Source organism: Mastomys coucha, chromosome X (genome assembly GCF_008632895.1).
Source record: "Mastomys coucha isolate ucsf_1 chromosome X, UCSF_Mcou_1, whole genome shotgun sequence".
Lineage (NCBI taxonomy): Eukaryota > Metazoa > Chordata > Mammalia > Rodentia > Muridae > Mastomys > Mastomys coucha.
The window spans coordinates 84,955,113-84,982,401 of NC_045030.1; the positions used below are offsets into that span (position 1 = coordinate 84,955,113).

The 27,289-nt window shown below is 37.8% G+C and overlaps 1 protein-coding gene across 1 annotated transcript in view; it reads left to right on the top strand.

Annotated features, from left to right (window-relative positions):
- The window catches only part of Dmd (dystrophin), a 2,056,279-nt gene that overhangs the window by 387,459 nt on the left and 1,641,531 nt on the right, over positions 1-27,289 (top strand). The window contains exon 6 of the mRNA XM_031364700.1: positions 1,039-1,211. Coding sequence (XP_031220560.1) covers positions 1,039-1,211 — 173 coding nt within the window. The remainder of the gene's footprint in view (positions 1-1,038; positions 1,212-27,289) is intronic.

A 27,289-nucleotide genomic window follows, 5' to 3' on the forward strand; every position in this document is an offset into this window, starting at 1 on the left:
TTAAGAAGGAATGAAATGTTCACCTTTTGGTCTTCCTTCTTCTTGAGTTCCTTGTGGAATGTGGATTGGTCTTCCTGTATTCCAAACTTTTTTATTAGATATTTTCTTTATTTACATTTCAAATGTTATCCCCTTTCCTGTAGAATTCTGGACCATCAGCCCAGGGTGGCCACACCCACAAGGGACTGAACCAATGCAAATCAAATGCCCTTGAGGCTTTTGCCTATGGATGCATCTTATGGAGACATCTCTGCATTGAGTTTTTCTCCACTCAGATGATGAGTTCAGCTTGTGTCAAGTTGATATAAAAGTAGTCAATATAGCTTTCTGAAATGAATCTGTTTTATTTTAATTTTGCTGGTATTTTTGATTATTAAGGCAGCGATCTTTGTGGAGATAAGTAATCTACTGTTTAAAAAGTTAGGAAATGTGCTGAATTTCATGAAGTAAGTTAATAACAAAGCAACAAACAATGTGCTTCATAAACAAAAATTTTCTTTAAAATTTTAATTGAACTAGAATTACATCACTTTTCCCTCACTTTGTTCCTTCCAGCCCCTACTGTGTTCCTCCTGACTCCCAAACTGATAGTCTATTTTATTTTATTATTATTACTGATACATGTGTGTGTGTACAGGCATATAAACATACACAAAAATAAAAACTGCTGAAGAAATTTTTTATTATTATAAACAAACATTTTCTCTTTGTAAACATTGGTAATTTAGCATTTATTGACTATAAATAAGTCTAATATTTTGTGCCCTCCCTTTTCTAGCCTATTGAAATCTAAAAGAAAAAGACCAAGTCTCAAATAGTAGTTTAGTATAGTCAGTTCTCAAAAAAGTAGTTTAGTCTAGGGATGATTCTTAACCAATTAGAGTCAATTCTGACTCGATAAAATATATCACTTCTAATCACTTATTGACCCCAATATTCCCACCATTTATCCCTGAATTCTAAGTGCATTCTTATTAAAGCATGATGGATACTTGTTTGGGGAATTTGTTCTCTTACTAAAGTTCTTTTAACATATAGGTCAAAAATGTGATGAAAACTATCATGGCTGGATTGCAGCAAACCAACAGCGAAAAGATTCTTCTGAGCTGGGTTCGACAGTCAACACGTAATTATTCACAGGTTAACGTCATCAACTTTACCTCCAGCTGGTCGGATGGGTTGGCTTTGAATGCTCTCATCCATAGTCACAGGTACAATTATTTTGAGATTTAATTTTCTAAGCATTGATTTAGACAGTGATGATGTATTTTATTGCAATGTGGCCACTCTACTAGGCCTCAAGGTGTTAACAATATCAATCTAAGTATCCAATGAAATAGACTAAACATATTTTTAAGTATTTGCTTCTTTATTTGAGACAGTGTCTCTCTAGGTAGGGTAGGCTTAAACTTGTGATCCTCTTGTCTCTGCTCTCAGAGTAATGACAAAGATTTTTCTAATTTTTAAGTTATATATGGCTATGATTGAGGGAGGAAGAGAAATTGGCCCATTTTATACTGAGACTTCTAACAGCTAGATAATTTCATAACTTTGCTCATAAGTATTGGTTTTAATAAAAAATGTAATGATCTGTGCCTAGATTATAGAGCTAAAGTTTGTTCCAAATTTTATGTAAGTGGTTTTATTAAGATCACCATCTTCAGATAAATAATGTACTGGGAACATATGCCATATGAAACAGAAGCTTGCATAGCAAACAAGATGTTCTGGATTTTTTTTTCTAGTCAATATTAAAACAGACCACAGATATCTTAGCAACCATGGAAAAAGGAAGGTTATAGTTAGTTCTATAACTCAGTGCTTGGAGCATCAAAAGAAACAATTGCTGTATAAAAGCAAAGCCATTTCTGTGAATCAAGGAACAGCTTATCTCTGGACCTCCACAGAAAGAACAGTGTATCATAGTAAACCAAACAGCTTTTACTATAGTCTAGACAGTGTTATAGTTCATATGATGCTGAAATAGTTGTTTACTTTTTTTGGATAATGAAGTTTAATAATTTAATTTATAATAGCTTAACTAAAATCAAAACCATATGGGAAAGATGCATATATATATATATATATATATATGTATATATATACATATATATATATATATATATGAGAGAGAGATGCATATATACAGATGCAAAATTATATGTAGAATACATTAGACAAATACAATACAATATGTATAAACAATACAGCACCACTCTACATATGCTATATCATGTAATATTTCCTCCAAGAAACATCTGCTTTAGTCTTATCATTAACTGTATTTCTTTTTAAAATACATTTAGTCAAATTTTTTGTTTCATTTTATTTTTTATAAATGCCACTGGACTTAATCTTCCCTGAATCTCCATGCAGGGGGCATCTTTTATCACTTATATTTATCTTTTCACTGTTTCCTTTTATTTCTCACCAAGTGTACCATTTTTCTATGCCGCTCTTGCTTCCTGAGAAGCTCAGAATATAATTTTTTTCTTGTGGTAAGGCTAACCTGAAGGGCAAACTCAAAGTAAGCATCTTTGTCAGGTGTCATGCTCCAGCTGGGCTTAATTAGCCCCATCCAGACTGGGTTTCCAGGTGAGTGCCTTAGCAAACTTGACTATAGAATGAAGGCTGACTGGCCCCAGTCTGCACATTTAACAAAGTAAACACATTGGTTTTTATAAGTACAACAAAAGAAAAAATTCCCAGCTTTGGTACAGTCAAGTAAGACAGGATAGAGCTATTGATTCTGCCTCACAAGTTCGTGCTCATTTATGCAGCCACATGAAGGGCCTGAACAAATATTGATCTTGCTCTTCATGTACACATTTGCAGATAAGCAAAAATATTGAGGATTGGGTTATGTGTTCCTTGTTGGCTCTTTAATATTTTCTTTTCAAGTAGGAGCGTTCTTGGAAGCATGTTCATGCACCATAGTTGCTAATTACCATTTTTATGATTTCTGAATATATTTATAAGTAATACAGGGAAACTTCTAGATTGTCCTGTCCCTTACACAAACTTTCTCAGCCACAGTGTATCTGCATTTGTGTATTCTCCCCCATGGTACTAAATGAGCCATCAATAACTGTGTCTTTATACATTGCATGTTTAGTGTTCAAGATGTTCCTCACAGTTGCTTAATGCTTCTTCATGAATCATCTGTCTCTTTGTCTCTGACAGATGTTAATACTGTTTAACTAAAGAAAAAAAATCATTGTTGGACTTTTTGTTCCAAGGCAATTGTCATTGACACTCTGAGGAATGTCATTCAGTGTCCTGATTTCAATAATTGAGTGACTAAGCTATATAGAACAGAGGAATGTGTTTAATATAGAGCAGAGAAACCTTTGAAATTAAAAAGTTTACGTTAAAACAAAATGTCCACTACAGCAAAGGTGAAAGGAAGCCAGGTTCCACTTTTCTAAAAAAACAAAAAATGATAACTGATAAGAAGTGTTCGTGAAATAAGAACATTAAATCATAATCCCCTTAAAACTGCAATTTAATTTTCATGCTAATTTCTTTCTTTTCTGCAGTGGGATGTGATTTAAGAAAAAGTTATCCATTACATTACTTTACATTACTGATTTCTCCTTTTGCTTTGAATTTATTGTAGAATAAAATGAGGTACACCCAAAGATAAAAACAGGCAGTGCTCAAAGAGGCAATTTGTGGAGGAAAAGATTTTCATGAGCTTAGAGTCAGCAATGGTCAGTGAGACCATCTTATAGGACAAATTTTAGAGGGGAGAGAATAGATATTGGCCAAAATGACAATTGTGCCAACCTATATTTTTCAGGTAAGCATTATACTCTTTCTTAAAAGTTCCTAGAACAGATAGCTTTTCTTCTGAAGTTCATTATCTTACTAAAGCTATTGACAGAGCCATTTGAATTGACTCTTCCTAAAGGAAAGACAAGGACATATCTTCCTTGTATACAAGAAAGCTCAAACAAGATAATGGGATTTTAATCTTCTTGACAGTCTCAACCAAGGGCAAAAGGTAGATTCAGATCCAGAACCAATTCATTGACCAAAGCCATGAAATTTCAGTTTCTGCATTCATAAGCTGCTGATTATGAGGGAGGATCCATGCTTATAACCTTTAAGCCTGTTAATATCTATCTAGTTATGGGACAGTCATCTACTAGAATTGAAATCCTAAATAAATTTAGAATATAATTATTTAATTACTTATATGTTGATTTTTCTAAGGGACCTTGAGAGGATTTCTTCAGAAGAATATCCTTTATATGTTTTAGTCAAGATTAATTAATCAAGTTGGACATTTCTAGAAGCTTGATGACTATAAGGGAATATAAAACTATAGCAAAGGGCCTTTCTAACACCTTTCTAGGATAGTTAATTGTTGTTCCTAAGGGCCATCCCTGTAAATTCTGATCAGAACTTGTTATTATCTGAGTGAAGGTCTTTATCTTATTTCTGAATGGACTTGAAATCTTTATAACACATATGATCGATAGACCATTGTAATTTGTTGAATCTGGAGACAACTTAGAGATTATATGCAATAATTTACAAATAGGTCTGAATACAAAATGGTTAGTCATGAAGTACTTTAGAAAGGGTTAGGGTTAGAGCTACATAGGGACCTAAGTGAACTTCTGAAAGTGCTTAGTAGCACTGTCTTCCAGGTGATATATAGAAAGAGTGATAGATAGATAGATAGATAGATAGATAGATAGATAGATAGATAGATAGATACAGAGATAGATACAGAGATAGATAAATAATCATATAATAATTGTGGGATTTTATGTATATATTATATAAATATAATATATGTGATATAATTAGTTTTATTCTTATACTTTTTACTTATGTGTGTTTGTTTGTATCTGTCAGATTGTATGTGCTATATGTGTAGGTGCCTGCAGAGGCGAGAAGAGGACTTTAGATCCTTTTTTAAATGTAGTTACAAGCAATTGTGAGCACCTCAGCACAGGTACAGGGAATAAAATTTAGGTCCTCTGAAAAAGAAGCAAGCATTCTTAAACTCTGAGCCATCTCTTCAGACTAATTCTGTCCATGGTTTTTACTGGATAATTTAGGGTTCTATTGCTCCATTCTGCTTTTTGAGGGGACAGAAATCTCCAAAAGGAATAAAGACAATATTTAATTCCTAGAGATATATTTACAGATTGAATCATAATAGAGATAAAGAAAGGTCATTATGGCCTTAAAGGGATTTCAAGAAGACAATTTGAAGAATAATTTTAGTTGTCAGCATTTGAAAAAAAATAGAGCATGATTATCAAAAATTTAAAGGTACATAATCTAAGGCATTCCATGCCAGCAAAGATATTGTTCAAGGTCACAACATGAAACATTTAAAAACCAATTTTCAGTGTTTTAGATTAATATGATTAACACTAGCCAGGCAGTGGTGGTGCATGCCTTTAATCCCAGCACCTGAGAGACAGAGACAGGTGGATTTCTGAGTGCAAGGCCAGCCTAGTCTACAGAGTGTGTCCCAGGACAGCCAGGGCTAAACAGAGAAACCCTGTCTTGAAAACAACATCAACAACAAAAATGATTGCCCCTTCCACCTTTTCTTTCCTCCTTCAAAACCCTCTCATGTATTCTTCCTTCTTTCAAATTCATGACCTAAACATGACCTGAACAAGGAGGATAGCAATAGTCTTGCTAACATGAAAGGAAGAAAGCTTTTAGAGGTTTCAGCCTAGACAAAGAACTAAAGGCAACTAAGGAATGCTATGAACAAGAATAACAGTGTTGCCTGAGGAAGAACATATGTATAGATTTTTCAGTACCAAATAGTCAGCCTTGAAAACATATGTGTGGGTGTATGTGTGTGTGTAATTAAGGACTAGATATATTGTGTTTTTTTCATTTAGAAGTGTGTCTCACTATATATGTATACACACATACATACATATGTGACAACAATTAACGTAACTGGTTTTTAAAAAGTAATTATTTTATTTTATCTATACTTTAAGAATTTTATATATGATTATAATATAGTTGTGATACATAAAGTGGTAAAATCTATGGGCCTTGATCAGGTTTGTTCTATCTCCAGTTAATGAGTCAAAATGCAAGAAAAATTTTGAGCACATCATGTAACAAACACAGCAAACAGAAACAGCAACTGAAGGAAGGTGTTTACTGAGGATGCAGAACACACACAAGCAGCAGGCACTCAGTGTAAATGACCTTATGCAAATCAGAGGGGAGATTCACAAATTTGAAAATTCCAGTCTCTTCCTAATGGCCGGGGCTGAAAAGTCTCTAGCGAGTTTGCTTCCCCTAATTTAAGAGAGCCCAGATAGGACGGTTAATTGATGAGCAAATGTTGCTGACATGTGCAAATCTAGCCTTGAACATTTGAAGTCAGTCCATTATCTAGAGGCTTGATAGCAGAAAACAAAAGCCAACAAGGCTTTGTTTTGAAGTGTCAGGATTTTGTCTTGCTTCAGGAGGGTGAAAGAGATGCCAGCCATTTTGTGAGTTTGCTACCTTTATTACTTAGCCATGACCCTTCTCTCTATCTGCATACCAGGGAGTCTCTCTAACACCTAGTCTCTCATTTCAACCACTGAAATCTTCCTAACTGCTATTAGGTTCTTGGGAACAGTTACTATTCTTAACAACTTCCACCTGACAAAGCGGGATGAAGGGAGGGCAACAGTCAGGGTACAGCAGAGAAGGGTTGATCTCAGCTGCCTTGTAAAAGCTCAACTGATTACAATGACACAGAATATGACACAGCAAGGTGGTAGTAGTATATTCTGAATTTGTCATCTAATGGCAGTAATATCTATAACATAAAAGGGAGACTATCTGTAGTAGTATAATTCCTACTAAGAGTAGAGTTTAAAAAAAAAAAGTTGAGAAAGTCTTACCCTTATGAAGTGAAGAAAGTAGGAAAGGAAACCATCCAAAGAACCCTTGTCAGGTTATGTCATAGGAATCACCTAGAATGATGATTTCTCTGCCCTCATCATGTACTTAGACATAAATGTACACTCTTTCCAGGGCTGTTTTTGTAGTTTTAGTGTTCTAGGAGTCTTTCCATCTACCAATTTGAGATCAGAAATTAGGCACTTGAGTTTCTTCTACTGTAACTCCATGGGGAACATGAAGAGATTGAGAAAAATTCCTAGACATCATGATTAACATAAGATACTTGTTTCTTTTCTTTTCTTTCTTTTCTTTTTTGAATATGGTGAGGCATAATTATGTTCTTTTTACTATTAAGAACAGTTAATGATCTGGCCAGTGGTGACCTTGAATTAATCTTGGAAAATGTAGACCCAATCAGCAGAGTGAAAATGAAAGTTAGAAGCACTATTGGAACTTTGCCAAATTCTCTTTGATTCTCTCAACCAACTTCTTGAGAAGGCTCGTCATAGCCAATTGAAAGGGTAGTCAATGAGACCAAAAAGTACTGATTTGAGATTGCATATGCCCATGCTTCTCCTTAACACCAATTTTCAGTTATATCCCAGGCATCATTATTGAACATCATCCATAGTACAGATCCAGAATAGGATGGCATGGATACTGAGATACAGAACTAGATCCCTCCAAGATTCCTCCACAGGACAGACTGAGTTGGAGAGCCCACTAGGTCACTCCTAATATAATCTATAGGAATTATCAAGCTAGGAAAATACAGCTTCTGATGAGCAACACTAGCTTCATATAAGAATTCTTGAGAGGCCAGAACAAGGTAGGGACCACACTGGTTTACTTATATCTTCATACACACAAAAAATCAAGGGTATGGCAACAAGGGATCTGAGAGACAAACACTAGTTCCCACCAAATATCATCACTAAAATGGACAGGTAGTGTGGACATTACTTCATTTCTAACTCATCTCTAGGAGAGGTAAAGATTGAGAGGACATGGACACTGAGAGATAGGCAATAGCTCCCTCTAAGCTGTGGATAGCACACTAGTTCATTCTAATCATCCTAAGTAGAACATATCGCAGATAGAATGAAATGGATTTTGAGAGATAGATGCTAGCTTTCTCCAAGCCTACTCTGCAGAATATACTCAGATGGAAATCAGAGAACACTGCTCACACATTCTATTGGATGAATAAGTTAGGATAACACATGTTATTAAAAATGTGGATTAGTTTCCACCAATTCTCTGTTGTAAGATAGACTGAGTTTGAGTGCATATTAGTTCACTCCTATTCTGCCATTCAGTATAGATCAGTATATAATGACATGAATTGTGAGAGACAGACATTAGCTTTCCCTAAGCATCCTTGTAAAATAGAGTGACATACACAGCATAATAATTCTTTCCTACCCTTGTGTGTAGGAAATATTGGGGTTTGGACAACATGGATTCTGAGAATAGACATTAGCTCCCTAAAATACTACTTCATGGTACATACCTGCTTGGGAGATAGAGAAAATACTAGTTCATTCCTATCTTTCTCTTTAGGACAGATAAAGGTAAGGATTTCATGGATATTGAGAAACAGACACTAACTCCATCTAAGACATTTTTGTAGGACACACTGAGGGCTAATGCACATTAATAAAATCCTAACGTTATTCATAATACAAATGAAGGATAGGGATTCCTGGATTGCATATATATGTCGATATTATAATAATTCATTCCTAACCTCTACCATGGAAAAAATTATGGTTAGAACTCTAGGGGTATTAAATGTAAGACAGACTGTATTTGAGAACAAACTATTATACATTTAACATGCTCAGTAGGGCAGATTAAGTTAGGATGACAAGGAATCTAACAGATACCAGCTCCCTACCATCTTCTTCTATAGAAAGGACTGAGCACACTAGTTTACTTCTGCTTTGGTGGGACAAATCAAGATTATTATATTAGAATCTTAGGGTCAGGCACAAATTTCCATATAGTACTTTTGCATATGATAGACTGTGCTATAGAGCAACTTGGTTAGTCTCATTGCTATCTGTAACACAGATGAAAGTTAAGAAAACATGGATTATAAAAGACCTAGCTCCCACCAAACCTCCATAGGATAAATGAATGTAAAATCCACACAAGTTCACTCATATCCTCCTTTCAGAGGACTTATCAACCTTATTTCAACATTGCCTCTGAGATATAGGCAATAAAACCAAAAAGTCTCCTTTATAAAATAGATTGAGATGGAGATCACACTAGTTTTCTCATATCATTAGTTTGACAGATAACGTGAGGAAAATATGGATTCTATGGGACAGACACTTGATTCCTTAAAGACTTCTATACACACTGTGACCTGGAGTGTAATCTAATTCAGTATTAAACTTACCCATAGAATAGTTCAAGGATAGGACAACTTTGATTTTATGGGAAACAAATTAATTCTCTCCTAGACTCCCCAAAAGGAAAAACTGAAATGGAGACTAGACTAGTTCACTCCAAATCTCACCTATATGGCAGATCATAGACTACATGTGTTATATTATTAGAAACTAACACATTAGCTGACTCTGTTCCTCCTGAGTAGGGCAGACTATGGTAGAAAACACAGTAATTCACTCCTAACCTCATCTGTAGAAATGAGCAAACTTAGGAGGAAGACATAATCTAAAGAGATGGACAAGTGTGGGATATGGGGTTATTCTAGACTGTCTCCAGCAGCAGACAATGATTTTCCTTGTGCTCTATTACCCATGTCTTCTTTAGTAGTACAGATCAAGTTTAAGACAGCATAGATTCTGAAGGATAGATATTAGATCACTCTAAGACTCTTCCTTAAGACAGATTGAGGTATAGTTCACATTAGTTTATTTACAACCAAATCTATGATGGGGATTAAGGTTAGGACAGCCTGGATTCTGAGAGATAGAAACTAATTTCCTCCAAAAATCTTTATTCAGTGTGACAAACAGAAATAGGGAGCTCAGCAGCTCAAACCTAATCTCCTCCACTGTACAAATCGTGGTTAATAGCATATAGAGTCAGAGAGAATGACTGGAGTTCTCTCTTTGTTTGCTCTATAGGACAGATTCTGCTTGAGGGGAACTAATTCTGTAAGAATCTCCTTTGTAGGATACATCAAGCTTAGCACATCACAGATTCTAAGAGAGAAACATTAGTTTCCTCAAGCTCCTTTCCACAGTGTACTAGAACATGATAGGACACTCCTCATCTGCAGGACAGACCAAGAAAAGATTTGTATGGATTCTTAGAGACAGAAGTTAGCTCTCTAAGAAGTTCTTTCAAAGGATGTATTATGGTATAGATCACACTTAAGTTCATCATTTTCTCATTAATATGAAAGATTAAGGTTAAGAAAAGATTCTGAAAGACAGACACTTACCAGGGCCATGCCTCCTCAGTAGAATGGTTTGAGTCAAAGATCCTCTTTAACTTCTCTATAGCACAGATCAAATAATGACAACATAGATTTTTGACAGACAGGCACTATCTTCATAAAAGCCTAACCTATTAGACACAGTTGGTGAGCATGCCTAACAGAGGTTAGGATAGCAAAGATTCTGAGAGACTGATACTAGCTTCCTTTAATCCTTCTCTGGCATACACATTGAACTGTAGAGCAAGTTATTTCATTTTTAACTTCTGTAGGATTGATCAAGTAAAGACAACATGGATTATAAAAGACAAACACTAGCTCTTTCCAGCTCTTTTTAACAGTTCTTGAGGAGTGGAGTATGCTATGTCAGTTTTATCCTTATCTGTAGGAAAGGTCATATTAAGACATCAGACACTCTGAGAGACAGATACAAGCATACATCAAGCCATTCTCCTAGGAATAAATGAGGTTAAGAGTGCACTAGATCATTTTAATCTCACTTAGAGGACAGGAAAAGCTTAGCACAACATATATCCACAGAAACCAACATTGGTTTTCACCATACAAGTTCTGTAAGAAGAAATGAAATGAGACTCTACTAGTTCACTTTTACTTTCTTCTTTGGGAAGATCAGGGTTAGGACAATATAGAATCTGAGGGATGGACATTATCTACCTCTAAGACTCCTAAGGACAGACTGAGGTGGAGTGAACACTAGTTAACTCCTAACCTTATCAGTGAAAAATACGGTTAGAGCAGCCTGAATTCTGAAACAGAGAAAATAATAAATTTAAGCTCTCTGCAGTTTGACAGGTTGAAGTAGAGAATAATTTAGTTCATATCTAACCTACTGTATTTGACAGATCATGATTTGTGCAACATGGATTCCAACAGAGTGACATGAGCTTACCCCATGCCTCCTTTATTGGACAGACTATGGTATATAGTACAGGAATTCTCTCTTATCCTCTTTGGTAGGGGTCATTAAGCTTAGTATAATATGCATTCTGAGAGACACTAGCTGAATCCATCTCTTTTCCATAGAGTATACTCATATATAGATCACATTAAGTCACTTCTATCCTAATTTCTAGGAATAGCCAAGGTTAAGACAACATGGATTCTGAAAGATAGACAGTAGATTCTTCCAAACCTTATCAGCAGAACAGACTATTAGGAAAAACACATTATCTCATTCACAAACAACTCTGGAGGACAGGATAACTTTAGTACAACATTGATTTTCAGAAACAAATAGTAGATCTCATCCAGCCTTCTCTGTAGGGCACAATGAGGTGAAGACCCCACTTGTTCATACCTAAGACAATATTGATTCTCAGAGACAGATTCTAGTTCCCTCCAAGGGTGGTTTGATTGGACAAACAGGGGTGAACTGTAGGACAGATCAAAGTTAGGGCAACAGGGATTATACTGGGAGAATGTCAGCTCCACCAAGACTTTTTTAGTAGAACAAAGTTAATTAGAATGCACAGTAATATACTTGTAAGCTCCTATGTACAATAGAGCAAGGCTAGAGTGACATGAATTCTGAGATTGGCACTATGTTCCTGCTTTTCCTCCTCCATATTAAAGATTGAGGTAGAAAACACACTAATACAATCTATTATCTTCCATAGGACAGAAAATGAATAGGAGATTATGGATTCTGTGAGAGAAAAACATTCTCCACCTAGCCCTCCTTAGTAGGGCAGATTGAAGGGGCACACTAAGTCACTACTATGATTCTCCATAGGACAGATCAAGTTAAAACAACAAGGAATCTCAGAGAAAGACACTACCTGCTCCCAAGCCCCATCCATCAGGCATTCTTAGGTGGAGATCACAGTAGTTCTTCCCTGATATTGAAGAGATCTATTCAAAGAAAGGAGGGATTCAGAGAGAGAGAGAGAGAGAGAGAGAGAGAGAGAGAGAGAGAGAGAGAGAGAGAGAGAGAGAGAGAGAGAGAGAGAGAGAGAGAGAGAGAGAGAGAGAGAGACCCCACCAAGATATTTCAGTCGGACAGAATGAGGTAGAGTGCACACTAATTTACTCTTAAACTTATCCATTGGAAAGATCAAGATTAGCACAAAATGGTTTATGAGAGTGAGTCATTAGATCCTCCATAGGGTATACTGATGAGGCAACTACAAATGTTCACCCCTGTTCTTGTCAGAAGGACATATAAGGCTTAGGTCAACTAGAATTCTAAGAGTCAGACCCAAGGACCCTACAAGATCAATAGGACACAGGATAGACTGGGACTATGCTCTACTTTACTCAAACTCTTATCTATAGGACATGTCAAAATGTAGAAAATCAGAAGCCTCTCTGGTAAGAGAGACTGAAATGGTGATCATAGTAGTTTATACCTAAGCTGCTCTTTTACTTATAAGAAAGATCCATGTTAAGAAAACATGGATTCTGTGAGACAGAAACCAATGCCTACCAGATTCCTCCATAGGATACACTGAGGTGAAGAACATACTAGTTTCCTTGTATTCTCCTTCAGAGAACAGTCAGACCTCGTTTCACATAGTTTTTAAGAAGCAGACTCTAGCTCTGCCAACTGCCTTTTTAGGACAGACTGAAATGAAGAGCATGAAAATTCACTTCTATCCTCTTCAGTAATACAAATCAAGGTTAGGAAACCATAGATTGTAGGAGACAGACAACAGGTCCCTCCAAGACTCTTTAGAAGGACAGACTCAGGAGGACTGAATGTTACCTTATCTGTAGGACAGACAAAATATAGGACAACCAGGATTCAGAGACAAACTAACTCTCCAAGATGACTCATTAGGACAGACTGAAATGCATAGCACACAACTTCATTCCTAATCTCCTTTATCAGACAGACCAAGGTTAGCACTACATTAGTGCTGAAAGGTCAAAAGTCCTTCCATGTTTCCAAATTAGGAAAGACTGATAGAGAGTACTTACTTCACTGCTAAAGTCATCCTTGAGAAAAATCAATATTAGGACAACATACACATTGAGAGCCAACACTTTCCAAGCCTATACTGTAGGCCTGTCTCACTTGCAGAGCATACTTGATCACACCTATCTTCCTCCAATGTGCTCATAAGATTTAGATGGTAAGGATTCCGCGAGAAGTCAGTAGCTGTTTCCAAAGCCCCTCCCTATGTCAGACTGATGTTAAGAGCACATCATTTTTCTCCATCCCTTATTCATACAATAGATGAAGGTTAGAAAAACATGATTCTGTGAGAGAAACTCTACTCCTTTAACAGACTGATGTAGAAAGCATGCTAGTTTACTCTTACATGTGTGTGTAGAACAGGTCAAGGATAGTAGGTTATGGATCCTGAGAGGCAGACACTAGCTCTCTTCAGGCTCTTCCTTTGGAATACTGAGATGTAGTTCACACTATCTCATTCCAAACTTCCCCTGTAGCTCATATCAAGTTAGGAGTATATGGATAATAAGAAGGCAGCAGGGAGACAGAAATCAGGTCTACTTTGTAGACACATTTATATGGAGAGCACAATAGTTCACTCTTATTTCCTATACTCAGTCAGTTAAGGTTAGGACACAATTTACTCTGGAATATAGACACTAGCTTCCTACAATCCCCTTAGGTAAGACAGGGTGACTTGAAGTTCATACTAGTTTACTTCTCATTTTATCAGTAATATAAATCAAAGATATCACAATATATATTCATGGATTCAGACACTATCTCCCATCAATCCTCCTATATAGGATAGACAAATGTATAGAGCACCCTAGCTCACTCCTGTCCTTTCCTATATTACAGGTGAATATTGAGGCAACATAAATTATGAGACATAGACACTATCCCCTTTAAGCTTCCTTGGTAGGGAAAACTGAGGTGTGGCATATATATTAGTTTACTCCTAACCTTCTTTCTAATGCTGGTCGAGTTTAGGATGACATCCATCTGACAGACAGACACAAGCTCAACAGAAGTTTTTCTCCATATAATATACTGAGGTATAGATCATGCTGTATTACTTCTATACTTAGTCATGGGATAGATACAGGTTATAACTATATGGATTTTGAGAGACACACATCAACTCCCACCACATATCCTCAGTCAGGATATAAGACAGACTAAGTTGCAGAGCACACTATTTCCACCCTGCCCTTTTCTTTAGGACTGTCCTAGGTTAAGGAAACATAGAGTGAGAGACACAGATGCTAGATATCTTCAAGCCATATTAGTGGACTAGACTGACATACATAACATACTAATTAGCTTATAAACTTAAGATTGAAGTGGATAGCAAGTTTACTGACTCCTAAACACTCCTGTAGGGCATATCAAATAAGAACAATGTAGATAATGAGAGGTAGACAGTAGGTCCTCTATTCCTTATTTTGTTGGACAGAGTTGGATAGCACACTAGTTTACACATTTCTTCCTTCAGAATAGAGATTACATTAGGAACACATGAATTCTGAGACATAGACTAAGCCAACCCATGCTCCCCACTCCAGCTTCCTTGGTTATCCAGAATAAGGTGAAATTCATTAGAGTTCATTCATAATTTCATCCATAGATCCAATCAACATTTGGGAAATATGCGTTATGAGAGATAGGCAAGTCTTCTTTATGAATATTCTGTAGGGTCAACAGATGTACAGAACACATTTGCTCATGCCTAACCTCCTCCTTAGGATAGATCATGATTCTGATGACATGCATATTTAGAGACAGATAACTCCCCCCAAGCACACTCCAAGAACATAATGAAGAGAAACACACATTAGTTTATTGCAGCCCCCTTTGTAGGACAGTTCAGAGTTAGCACAACATGAGTTTTGAGAGACAAATGCTGGCTTATGCCATGCCTCCTGTGTAAGACAGACTGTAGTATAATAAACACTAGTTAACTCCTCTCCTTCACCAAATAACAGATCAATTTTTGACAACATGGATTCTGAGAGACATGCATCAGCTACCTCCAAACCCCTAGCATAGCACAGACTGAAGAACACACTCACTTACTTTTAAAGATAACCATAGGATCAATTAAGTTTAAGTCCACATGAAGTCTAAGCAATAGACACTAGCTCCCTCTGAGCCTGCTCGTTAGTACAGACTGAGTTTCAGAATACAGTAGCTCATGCTGAACCTTCTTCACAGGATAGATCAAGTTAGGGTGACATGGATTGTGAGAGAGAGTCACAAGCTCTTCCCAGGCCTTCTAAGTAAGACTATACTGAGGTGTTGGCATAGGAGTCATTCCCATCCTCTTCTGTTAGACAGATCAGTGTTATCACAACATAAATTCTGGGGATCAGACATGATCTTTCCTCAATCTTCCTTGGTAATACAGACTGACTTTGAGAATGTAACTAGTTCACACTATTTTCTCCTTTTTATTACAGATCAAGTTAGGATAGCATGGGTTCTGCGAGATGGAAACTAGTTCTCCACAAGATTTCTTCAGAGGTTTCACTGAGGTGGAGATCACAATAATAACTCTTAACCTGCATCTTCAGAACTTGGATGTTGAGACTCTTTGCATGCCTTATCTTTAAGACAGACAGGGATGGAGAACATACAAGTTCACTCCTAAAATTTTCCATAGAACAGCTCAAATAAAGGGCTATATGGATTGTTTGAGACAGACACTAATTCCCTTAATGCCTCCTCCAAAGGACATAATAACATTGTGGGCACATTTAGTCAGCCTAAGCTCTTTTGTAGTTTATAACAAGTGTTGTATGTCATGTAGTCTGAGACACATTCACTACCTCTTTCAAAGTATCTTCTTTGTGACATGCTAAATTGGAATGCAATTTAGTTCATTCATATCCCCTGTAGTAGAACAGAGCCAGGATATTAAATTATAGATTCTGACAGAAAGATACTAGCTACCATCCTGCCTTCTCTCTAGAAGAGACTATACACACAACATACTAGGATACCCTTTATTTACATTGGGACAGATCAGCTTGGGGTCATGGATTCAGAGATACAGGTAAAAACTTCCCAGATGCCACCTATATAGGATGGACTGAGGTGGATAACACACTAGTTAGCCCCTCAATTTATGTATAGGAAAGATCCAATTTAAGACAGCATAGATTCTGAGAGAACAACACAAGGTACATCTGAGCTCCCCTGTAGGGCAGACTGAGATAGAGAGCACACTATTTCCCTCCTAAAATGCTCAGTAGACTAAATCAAGTTAGTACAGTAAGATACTCTAGCTTCCACCAAGCCTTCTTTGTAGGACAGACTGGTTTGGAAGGCACACTAGTTAATTCCTATCCTCCTTAATTGGATAGACCAAAGTTAGAATACCATGGATTCTGAAACATATTCAGTAGCTTCTTCCAGTGTATGACAGACTCATGTTTAGGGTACATTAGTTTATTTTTATTCCTCTGTAGTACACATCAATGTTCAAGTGAGAGAGATTCTGAGAGACACGTTAGCTTCATACAGTCCTACTCTGTAGGACACACTGAAAAGAAGAATATGGTAGGTCACTTGTATCCATATCTGTTGGAGAGATCAACATTAAGGCAACTGGAATTCTGAGAAAAAATGACAGGCTTCCTCCAAATATCCTTAGTAGTATAGACTGAAGTAGAGAACACAATAGTTTACTCCTAACCTCCTCCATAGGACAGATTAAGTTTCAGGAAAGTGTGGAAACTGAGAAAACAACACTACCTTTCCTCCACCTCCTTCATATAATATACTGAGGTTGAGAACGCATTAGTTCATTTCTAAGCTCTTCCATAGCAAAGTTCAAGTTAGAACAAAATGGACCCTGTGAGATACATTCTAGTCCCCCTCAAATCTGAACAGGACTGAATTGACAGATCTTCGCTTCTATCCTACTCAGAAGGATATATCAAAGCCAACATGATATGGATTTTGAAAATACACAATAGATCTCCCTCCAAGCATTCTCTGTAGAACTGGCTAAGATAAAGAGCACATTAGTTCATTTGTAACCTTATCAGTAGGACATATAAACAACTGGACAAAAGGGACTCTAAAAGGGAGATATAGCACCCCCTCCAGCCTCCTCCATAGGACATACTTAGATATAGAATAAGCTAGTTACTCTTAACTTCCTCCATAAAACTAACCAAGGTTTAGATGAGATATATTCTAGAAGCCATAGAAACTCCATCCATGCCTTCTCTGTTGGAATGACCAAGGTGGAGGGCACACTAGTTTACTTCTAACCCCTTGTATAGGCCCAATCAAGATTTAAATAACAAGGATTCTGATAGATACTACCTCCCCAATTCTCCATCATAGGACAGATTGAGGTAGAGAGCACAGTATGTCACTCCTATTCTTAACTGTAAGACTGATCCAATTTAGTACAAAAGGCATTCTGAGAAATAGATATTAGTATTCTCCAAGCCACTTTGGTAAGAAAGAATAAGGTAGATTGCACATTAGTTCATTTCTAATGTCTTTTAGGATGAGATTTCTGAGAAAATTACCTTGGGTCCCTCCAAGATTTATCAATATTGAAGAGACAGGGAGAGTGAACACTACTACACTCATAACTTTGTCTATAGGACAGATCACTATTTCGACAGGAAGAATCATGAATGTGAGAAACTACACCAAACACTACTCAGCAGGATAGACATGAGTAGAGAGCATATTATCTCACTAATCTCCCAAGGAAGAATCAATGCTATAACTGCATGGAATGTGGGGCGAATGCTACTTGCCTCTTGTTATTTCTCCCATGTTATAGACTGAGGTGGACAGCTCACTATGTAATTCCTATAATCTTTCTACGAGAGTCCAATTAAGGAAACACAGAAAACAGTTCACTCCAAGGCTACTCTATAAGACATATTCAGGTGGAGAGCACAGTACTTAAATCCTAACCTCTTGCGCTGGAGAGATCAAGGAAGGAAAACACATGAATTCTCAGAGACAGACTCTATTTCTTACCAATCCTACTGTGGGCAGACTGAGGGTGAGAGTGCACTAGTTTATTCCTATTCTCCTTTTCAGTAAATGTTATATGTCATTGGTTCAAAGGGACAGACACTAGCTCCCTACAAAACTCCTCGAAAGGATAGACTGAGATGGAGAGCATACTTGTTTACTTCTGTCCTCCTTCATAATTCAAATTAAGGCAACATGGACTCTGAGAGACATATGATAGCTCTGTAAAAGCCCCTGTCATAGTGTAGGCTGAGTTGGAGAGCATACTACTACTTCATTCTGACTTCCTATGTAGGAAAGATCAAGGACAGGACAGCATGGACTCTCCACTGCCTTCTTCCACAGGATATATGGAGGTATAGATGATAACAAACACTCATCTTTGTGTAGGACAAATCAAAATTAAAACAAAACAGATTTTGATAGAGAAGCTAGCTCCCTCCAAGTCTCCTCAGTAGGTTTCTCTGAGGTGGAATTTACACCTCTCTTAACATCCTCCTTGGGTACAGTAACACCAATTTTGAGAGAAATAGCTTGCTTCTTCCAAATCTACTCCACTGGACACACTGAACTGGAAAGCATACTAAGCTTTCCAAAGCATACTTTGGCTTCACTCTAAGCCTCCTTTGTGGAACAGGGAAAGTTAGAATGATGAAAACCCTCAGACACAGATGATAGCCCCCTTGCATCCTCTGTAGTACATACAGACTTAAGTGTAGAGAACATCCTTCCTCTAACCTCTTCAGTAGAAAAAAAGTAAGTGCAATTTAGATTCTAAGAGACAAACTTTAGTTTGCTGCAAGTTTCCTCTATACAACAGGCTGAGGTAGAGAGCATACTCATTTCTGCCCTCTCAATATAACAGATAAAGTCTAAGACAACATAATCTTTTAGAAACAAATACTAGTTCTCACCAAGCCTCTTTGGTATGGTAGACCCTGTTTGAGATAACAGTTTGGTGCACTCTGAAATTTAACTGCAGGACATATCAAAGCCTCCTATAGAACAGATTGTGTTGAAAAGAACACTAGTTCACTCCTTACCTCCTCTATGGTATAAAGAGAAAGACTTGGATTATGCAAAACAGAAACTAGTTCGCTCCAGCTCTTTTACACATATCTAGAACTGATCAAGATTAGAAAAGTATCTATATTCTATGATCCTAGATCCCTATAGTATACTAGATCTATAGGATACTATAGGATATTAGATCCCTATAGGGCTCATTCATAGTAAAGAATGAGTGAGAGAGTAGACTAGTTCAATCAAAACAATGGAAGAGTTAGGGGAAGGACTAAAGGAGCTGAAGGGGATTGCAACCCCATAGGAAGAATAACAGTATCAACTAACCAGATCTTTCATAGCTTCCAGGGACTAAACCACTAACTAAAGAGTATATGTGGAGGAACCCATAGCTCCAGATACATATGCAACAGAGGACTGCTTTATCTGGCATCAGAGGGATAGGAGGTAGTTGGTCTTGTGGAAGCTTGATGCCCTAGAGAAGGGGGATGCAAGAGGGGTGAGGCCACAGTGGCTGAGTGGGTGAGGGAGCATAGGGGAAGGAAATAGGGTTGGGGTGCATAGAGGGGAGGAAGGGAGGGACAATATTTGAAATGTAAATAAGTAAAATAGTTAATAAAAAATTTTTAAAAACCTTCCTCTGTAAAATAGATCAAATTTAGGGGAGCTGGAATTTTGAGAGACAGAAGTTCCTCCTAGTCTACAGTATAGGGAAAGCCTGACATAGAGATCACACTAGTATTTTTTGAAAAATTATCCTCAGGATAGACCAAGGTTTCGGACATCATGGATTCTGAGAGACATAGTCTAAGCCTCCTCAGCAGGGTAGACTAAGGTAGAGAACACTTTAGTTCTCTTCTATATTCTTCCATATCAAGTTAAAACAACATGGGGAAGAGAACACACTACTGTACTCTTTCCCTCCTTTGTTGGACAGATATAGTTAGAAGGAGATGGATTCTGAGAAACAGATTCTTCCTATAATGGTCATTAGGAGAGACATGGAGAGAGCACATTAGTTCATTCCTAGCCTCCTGTGTTGCGTAGACTCTGTGCAAAGCTTTGCATGCTTTCAGAGAGAATGAAGCTAGCATTTTTTCAAGCCTTTTCTGCAGGACAGAGTAAGTTTTAGAGCCAATTGTTTTATCCTATCCTCTTTGGTAGGGAAGATCAAGGTTAAGACAACATGGATTCTGATGGATAGACTAACTTTATCTAAGATTTCTCCACCATGTAGACCTAGGTGGGGAATATTCCAGTTTCATCTTTTACTTCTTTTTTTTTTTTTTGTTTTTTGAACAGAGTGAGAATGACATGTATGCTGAGAGGCAGGCCTGAGCTTCCACTAATCTTTCTTGTTAGGATAGATTGGAGTCAAGAGCATAGTAGTTCACTGCTAATCTCCTGTATTGTACAGGTCAAGTTTAAACTGCATACATTCTGAAAGACAGACACTAGTTTCCTCCATCTCTTTTTAATAGGATATCCTGAGGTACAGAACATTCTAGGTCAGTTCTATTTCTATCTCTAGGAGATATTATGGCTATCAAACAAGGTTTATGTTAGGCAAGCATTAAGTCCCTCCTAGTCTGCTCAATAGAATATACTGAGACTGAGAACTCACTAGTTTACTCTAAACCCTATCCATAAGAAAGATCAAGGTTAATACAATATGGGTTCTAAAAGATAGACCCTATCTCCCTTGAAGCTCCCTTCATACGTCAGATTGATATAGTGAACATATATGTTCACTCCTAATGTTTTCCATACAATAGATAAAAGTTAGCACAATATGGACTCTGAGAGGCAAAAATTAACTCCTTCAAATACTCTTCTGTAGGACAGAGAGCACACTTGTGCATTCCTAAATGTATCAGTAGGATAGACCAAGAATAATAGGAAATGGATTCACACAGCAGACACTAGACACCTCCAGGTACTTCTGCTGATCATATTGAGATAGAAACCATACTAACTGTCTCCTAACTTTCTCTGTAGCATAAATCAGTTAGAATGACATGGATACTAAAAATACATAAATCAATACTCTCCATGCCAAGTCTTTAGGACATACTTAGGTAGTGTAGTGGTTTGAATATGCTTGGCCCATAGGTAGTGTCAGTGTTAGAAGTTGTGGGCTTGTTAGAGGAAGTGTGTCACTCTGCGAGTGGGTTTTAGAGGGCTCCTTCAATGTTCAGGCTCTACCCAGCGCACTGCAAAAGAGAGCTTCTTCCTAACTTCCTGATGATACCAGTCTTTTCCTGGCTGCATTTGGATTAAGATGTAGAAATTTTGGCTCCCAGAGACCTAAGTTTGCCTGGATGCTGCCATGCTTCCTGCTGGGATAATAATGGACTCATCCTCCAATTACATACTGACACTTATAAAAGTTGCCTTGGTCATAGTGTCTCTTCATATCAATAGAAACCCTAACTAAGACAAAAGTTGGTACCAGGAACTGGAGTATTATTTTCACAGGCCTGGCCATGCTTTTATTTGAAGGAATGTGGATTTTGGGACATGAGAAATCAGTGGAATGCTTTAAGTAGTGCTTAATGGAGCATCCTAATAGGAACATGGAAAACATAGGTGATGAGGGTGATTTGATTTGTGGGATCCTGGCTCTAGAGATTTCAGAGGAGAAGAATTTTAGCAGGTGGCCTAGATGTGGGTCTAGTATGCTCTGTGATATTTGATGATGGATGTGGCTGCTTTTTGCCCTTGTCTGAAGAGTCTGCCTGGGGCTAGGGTGAAGAGACTCAGATTAATTGCATTAACAAAGGAAGTCTCAAAACAATCCACTTTAGACTCTGTGCTGTGGTTTGCTTTCATGAAGTATGTTTGATCAAGTGTAGCAAGCTTAGAAAAACATAAAATGTATGGTTGAAAGAATAAAGCAAGTAATACCAGGAAGTAGAATGGAGCTAAATCTTTTGTCCAAGGAGATAAACAGATTAAGGGAGTGGTGACCTCAGGGCAAGATCCTCTCTCCTCCCCCAGCTAAGCTTATTGTTTATGCTTTTGCAGTTGATCAAGGGATAGTTATATCATATTAGGCATTATTACCTGGTAATTGTTTTCATTTGGACTTATAACCTGAAATGAAGTACAATCCAGAAATGGGAGAAAGGAGCACACCTGTGATCCAGAGCTTGTGGCTAGAAGACACAGACTTTTGATTCATATCTTAAGGCATGGTGGCCACGAAAAGATTAGGCCCATGTGTGGTGCTACATATGTTTAATCCAAGGAGACAGAAGCAAGTAGATCTTTGAGTTCAAGGCCAGCCTGGTCTACGTAGCAATTCTAGAACAGCCAAGTTTAGTTAGTGAAGGATATACTATATCAAGGGGGCCATATTCTAGTGTTCTAGATACAGCAAGCATCAGAACTTGGAAACTTTGCTCATATGGGTCTGTCTTTAGAGTAAAGAATAGAAAGGACTACTGTGATATTTGATTCTGGTAGACATAGCTATGATACTGGCAGTGATTAAGAAGAGATCAGCACCAGTAAGGTGAAATATTCTGGGAAGTGTTTTCTGGGAGAAGAACTAAGTTGTGTTCCAGAGATAGATAAGGTAATACTTCATGCTGCAGTTGGATTAGATAATGTATAAAAATCACTCAGGTGGTACTGGTTTTGAAAAGATGAAGTGATCATGTAGAGCAGCTGAAACTTGGCACCATGAAGCAAACTTATGAGAGGCTGTTGGTGAAGTCCAATAGCCATTAGTTCCATTGAGAATCCCCAACATGTTGTAGACGCCAAAAATGTAGTATGACCACAAAACAAAACAAACAAACAAACAAAAAACAAGAAATCAGTAGCAGAATGGAATGGTAAGACATTGGAGTATTACAGAGGGCAGAGCTGGTATTTAACCCAAGCACTTTAGATGAGTCCAGAAGTTCATGTGTTGATCCTAGACTTTGGAACAAGAAGCTGTAAAGTTGAAGTTGCCTTGGATACCTCAAGATATTAGAGTTATAAAAGCTATGGAGTACCTATAGAGGAAAGCTGATAACAGAGTGGAAAAAATCCAAGAGAATGAAATTTGTTGTTGCTGAATGACATATCTGTCAATAGTATTCAATAAGACTTAAAGAAGTTAGTGATCTGAAAAGGGCTTTGATATCAGATGTGGAGAAGCAGAGTTTGGAGTTTGTCCAGCTGATTTTTGTTCTTGCTTTGGTCCAGTATTTCATCGCTATGATGCTTTGGAGTTATAATGTATATCCTGTGCCATTATACATTTGAAGTAGGTGATCTGCTTTTTTATTTTACATTTTACAGGGGATTGCAGATAAGAGACTGTATAAATTTCAGAAGAGAGTTCAAACTTTGGACTTTTAAACATTAATAAAACTATGATAAACTACGGGTATTTTTGAAGGTGAACTAAAAATATTTTGCTTTATGCTAGGGCTAGGTATGGCCACAGTAGACTCATGTGTTTCAACAAGCCTATGTGGACCAGAGAGTGAAATGTGGTGGTTTGAATATGCTTGGTCCATATGTAGTGACACTGTTAGGGGGTATGGCCTTGGAGGAATTTTGTCACTGTGGAAGAGGGCTTTGGAAGTCTTCTCCAATCGATAGCAGAGGAAAGCTTCCTCCTAGCTGCCTGCTGACACCAATCTTTTCCTGGCCTTCTTTATATCAAGATAGAGAACTTTTGGCTCCTCCAGCTCTATGTTTGCCTGGATTCTTCCATGCTTCCTGCCAGTATGATAATGGACTGATCCTTTGAAGGTTTAATCCAGCCCCAATTAAATTGGCCTCATTTGGTCATGGTGTGTTCTCACAGCAATGGAATCCCTGACTAACACAAGCAGAAAGCACAGTAGTTCTATTGAAAGTACCTTTTCTTCAAAGTACCTATTGAAGTAGAGAGATCAAATAAGCAATAGATGAATTCTGAGAGATAAATACTAACTTCCACTAATCCTCTTGTGGAAAGTGAGTGTGAAAGGGCTCCAGTTCATTCCTATTCTGTTTTCATGAATATCATGTTACAAAGATTCACTTCGAGAGATGGTAGCTCCCTACAAGGAGAGATGGAGGGAAAGGGCATTGTGCCTTACTCTTATCCTCCTCCTAATTCACATCAAGTTAAGACAACACGGATTCTGAGAGACAGACACTAGATCTCTATAAGCCTCCTCTGTAGGAAAGACTCAATTGAAGAGTACCTCTGATTCCTATGTAGGACAGATCAAGGATAGGATTGCAGGGGTTCAAAGAGAAAGACAGCAATCCTCTTCTATCTTCCTTCATAGGATATACTAAAGTATAGACCACATGAAATCATTCTCATCCTTATGAGTAGGGCATAGTAAGTTTAAGAGAACATGAATTTTTGAAAGATGATAGCTTCTTCCAATCTTCCTGAGTTGAATACTGAGCAGGAGAGGCCATGATTACCCCCCCCCTTTATTTTTCAATAAGACAAATGTGGTTATGATGACATGGATTCTGAAAGACAGTGATAAGCTTCTTCCGTGCATCTGCCATTGGACACACTGAGAAGGAGAACACACTAGTATACTTTTACCCTTCTCTGTTAGAAATACAGAATTAGATGGAAAAAGATTTTGAAATAGACACTAGTTACTTCTGGAGAGATTGAGGTGCAAAGCGAAGTATATCATTCCTAATCTCTTCTTTAGAAAGATTAAGAACATGGATTCTGTAAGAATGACTCTAGTTTCCTCAAGCACTTTCCCATAGAATTGAAAATAATGTATAACAAACTATACCAGGCCTATCCTTATTTTAGGAAAGATCAATGTTATTATGATAGAAATGCTGAGAAATGATAGTTACTACATTAGAGGAGCTTTACCTCTATAACATAGATCATGAGAGATGAGAGTTAAGACATAGATGTTGAGAGTTAGAAACTAGCTGTTTTCTTCCACGCCTTTTCCATTGTATATATAGAGGTAGAGAACACACTAGTTCATTGATTATCTTGTTAGCTGAGTAGTTAGAGGTAGAGTAATTTATATTCTGAGAGACAGATTCTAGTTGCTTCCTACCCTCTTCATCAGCAAAGACTGGAAAGAAGAGAATACTAATTCATTCCTCACCTCATCACTGGGTTTGAACTACATGCATCTTGAGAGAAAGACACTAGGTCCATTAATTTCTTTTCCATAGAATATACTGAGTGAGGTCTGGAGCACTCTAAGTAAACTTTATCCTTATCTGCAGATAATGGTTAATAAAGTTAGGTTCTGAGAGACAGACACCACCTCCCTCTAAACCTCCTTTGGAGACTGGGTTGAGATAGAGAACCTTCTACTTTCCTATTTAACTCTTTCACTGTACGGATTGTTTTTCCCCCCTTTTTTTTTTTATTAGATATTTTCTTTATTTACATATTTTCTTTATTTACATTTCAAATGATATCCCCTTTCCCTGGGTCTCCTCCAAAAACAAAAAACAAAAAACCCTATTCCCTACTTCCTGCTCCTGCTCCCCAATCCACCCCTACTGCTTCCTGGCCCTGGCATTCCCCTACACTGGGGCATAGACACTTCATAGGACCAAGGTCCTCTCCTCGCATTGATGACCAACTAGGCCATCCTCTGCTACATATGCAGCTGGAACCATGAGTCCCACCATGTGTACTCTTTGGTTGGTGGTTTAGTTCCTGGGAGCTCTGGGTGTACTGGTTAGTTCATATTGTTGTTCCTCCTATGGGGCTACAAACACCTTTAGCTCCTTGGGTCCTTTCTCTAGCTCCTTTATTGAGGACCCTATGTTCAAACCAATGGATGGCTATGAGCCTTCTACTTCTGTATTTGTCAGACACTGGCAGAGCTTTTTAGGAGATAGCTATATCAGGCTCCTGTCAGCAAGCACTTGCTGGCATCCACAATAGTGTCTAGGTTTGGTGATTGTATATGGGAAGGATTCCCAGGTGGGGCAGTCTCTGGATTGTCCTTCCTTCAGTCTCTGCTCTACACTTTCTCTCTGCAACTCCTTCCATGGGTATTTGGTTCCCCCTTATAAGAAGTATCAAAGAATCCACACTTTGGTCTTCCTTCTTGAGTTTCTTGGGGTTTGTGGATTGTATCTTGGATATTCCTGAGCTTCTGGGCTAATATCCACTTATCAGTGAATGCATACCATGTGTGTTCTTTTGTGATTGGGTTACCTGACTCAGAATGATATTCTCCAGATCTATCCATTTTCCTAAGAATTTCATAAATTCATTGTTTTTAATATCTGTGTCATACTCGATTGTGTAAATGTACTACATTTTCTGTATCCATTCCTCTGTTGAGGGACATTTGGATTCTTTCCAGCTACTGTCTATTATAAATAAGACTGCTATGAACATAGTAGAACATGTGTCTTTATTACATGTTGAAGCATTTTCTAGGTATATGCCCAGGAATAGTATAGTTGGGTCTTTAAGTAGTACTGTGTCTAATTTCCTGAGGAACTGCCAAACTGATTTGCAGAGTGGTTGTAATGGCCATCTTGCCAAAAAGCAATATATAGATTCAATACAATAACCATCAAAATTCCAAATCAATTCTTCAGAGAATTGGAAAGGGCAATTTGCAAATTTATCTGGAATAACCAAGATCCTAGGATAGCAAAAACTCTTCTCAACAATAAAATTATTTCTGGTGGAATCACAATCCCTGACTTTAAGCAGTACTACAGAGCAATTGTGACAGGGTCCCCAGTGGAGGAGCTAGAGAAAGAACACAAGGAGCTGAAGAGGTTTATAGCCCCTTAGGAGGAACAACAATATAAACTAACCAGTACCCTCAGAGCTCCCAGGGACTATACCACCAACAAAAGAGTACGCATGATGGGACTCATCATTTTAGATGAATATGTAGCTGAGGATAAACTAGTTGGTCATCAATGGAGGAGAGGCCCTTGGTCCAGTGCAGGTTCTATGCCCCAGTGCAGGGGAATGCCAGGGCCAGAAAGAAGTAGAGGGTGGGTTGATGAGCAGGGGGAGGAGGGAGGGAACAGGGGATTTTTGGAAGGGA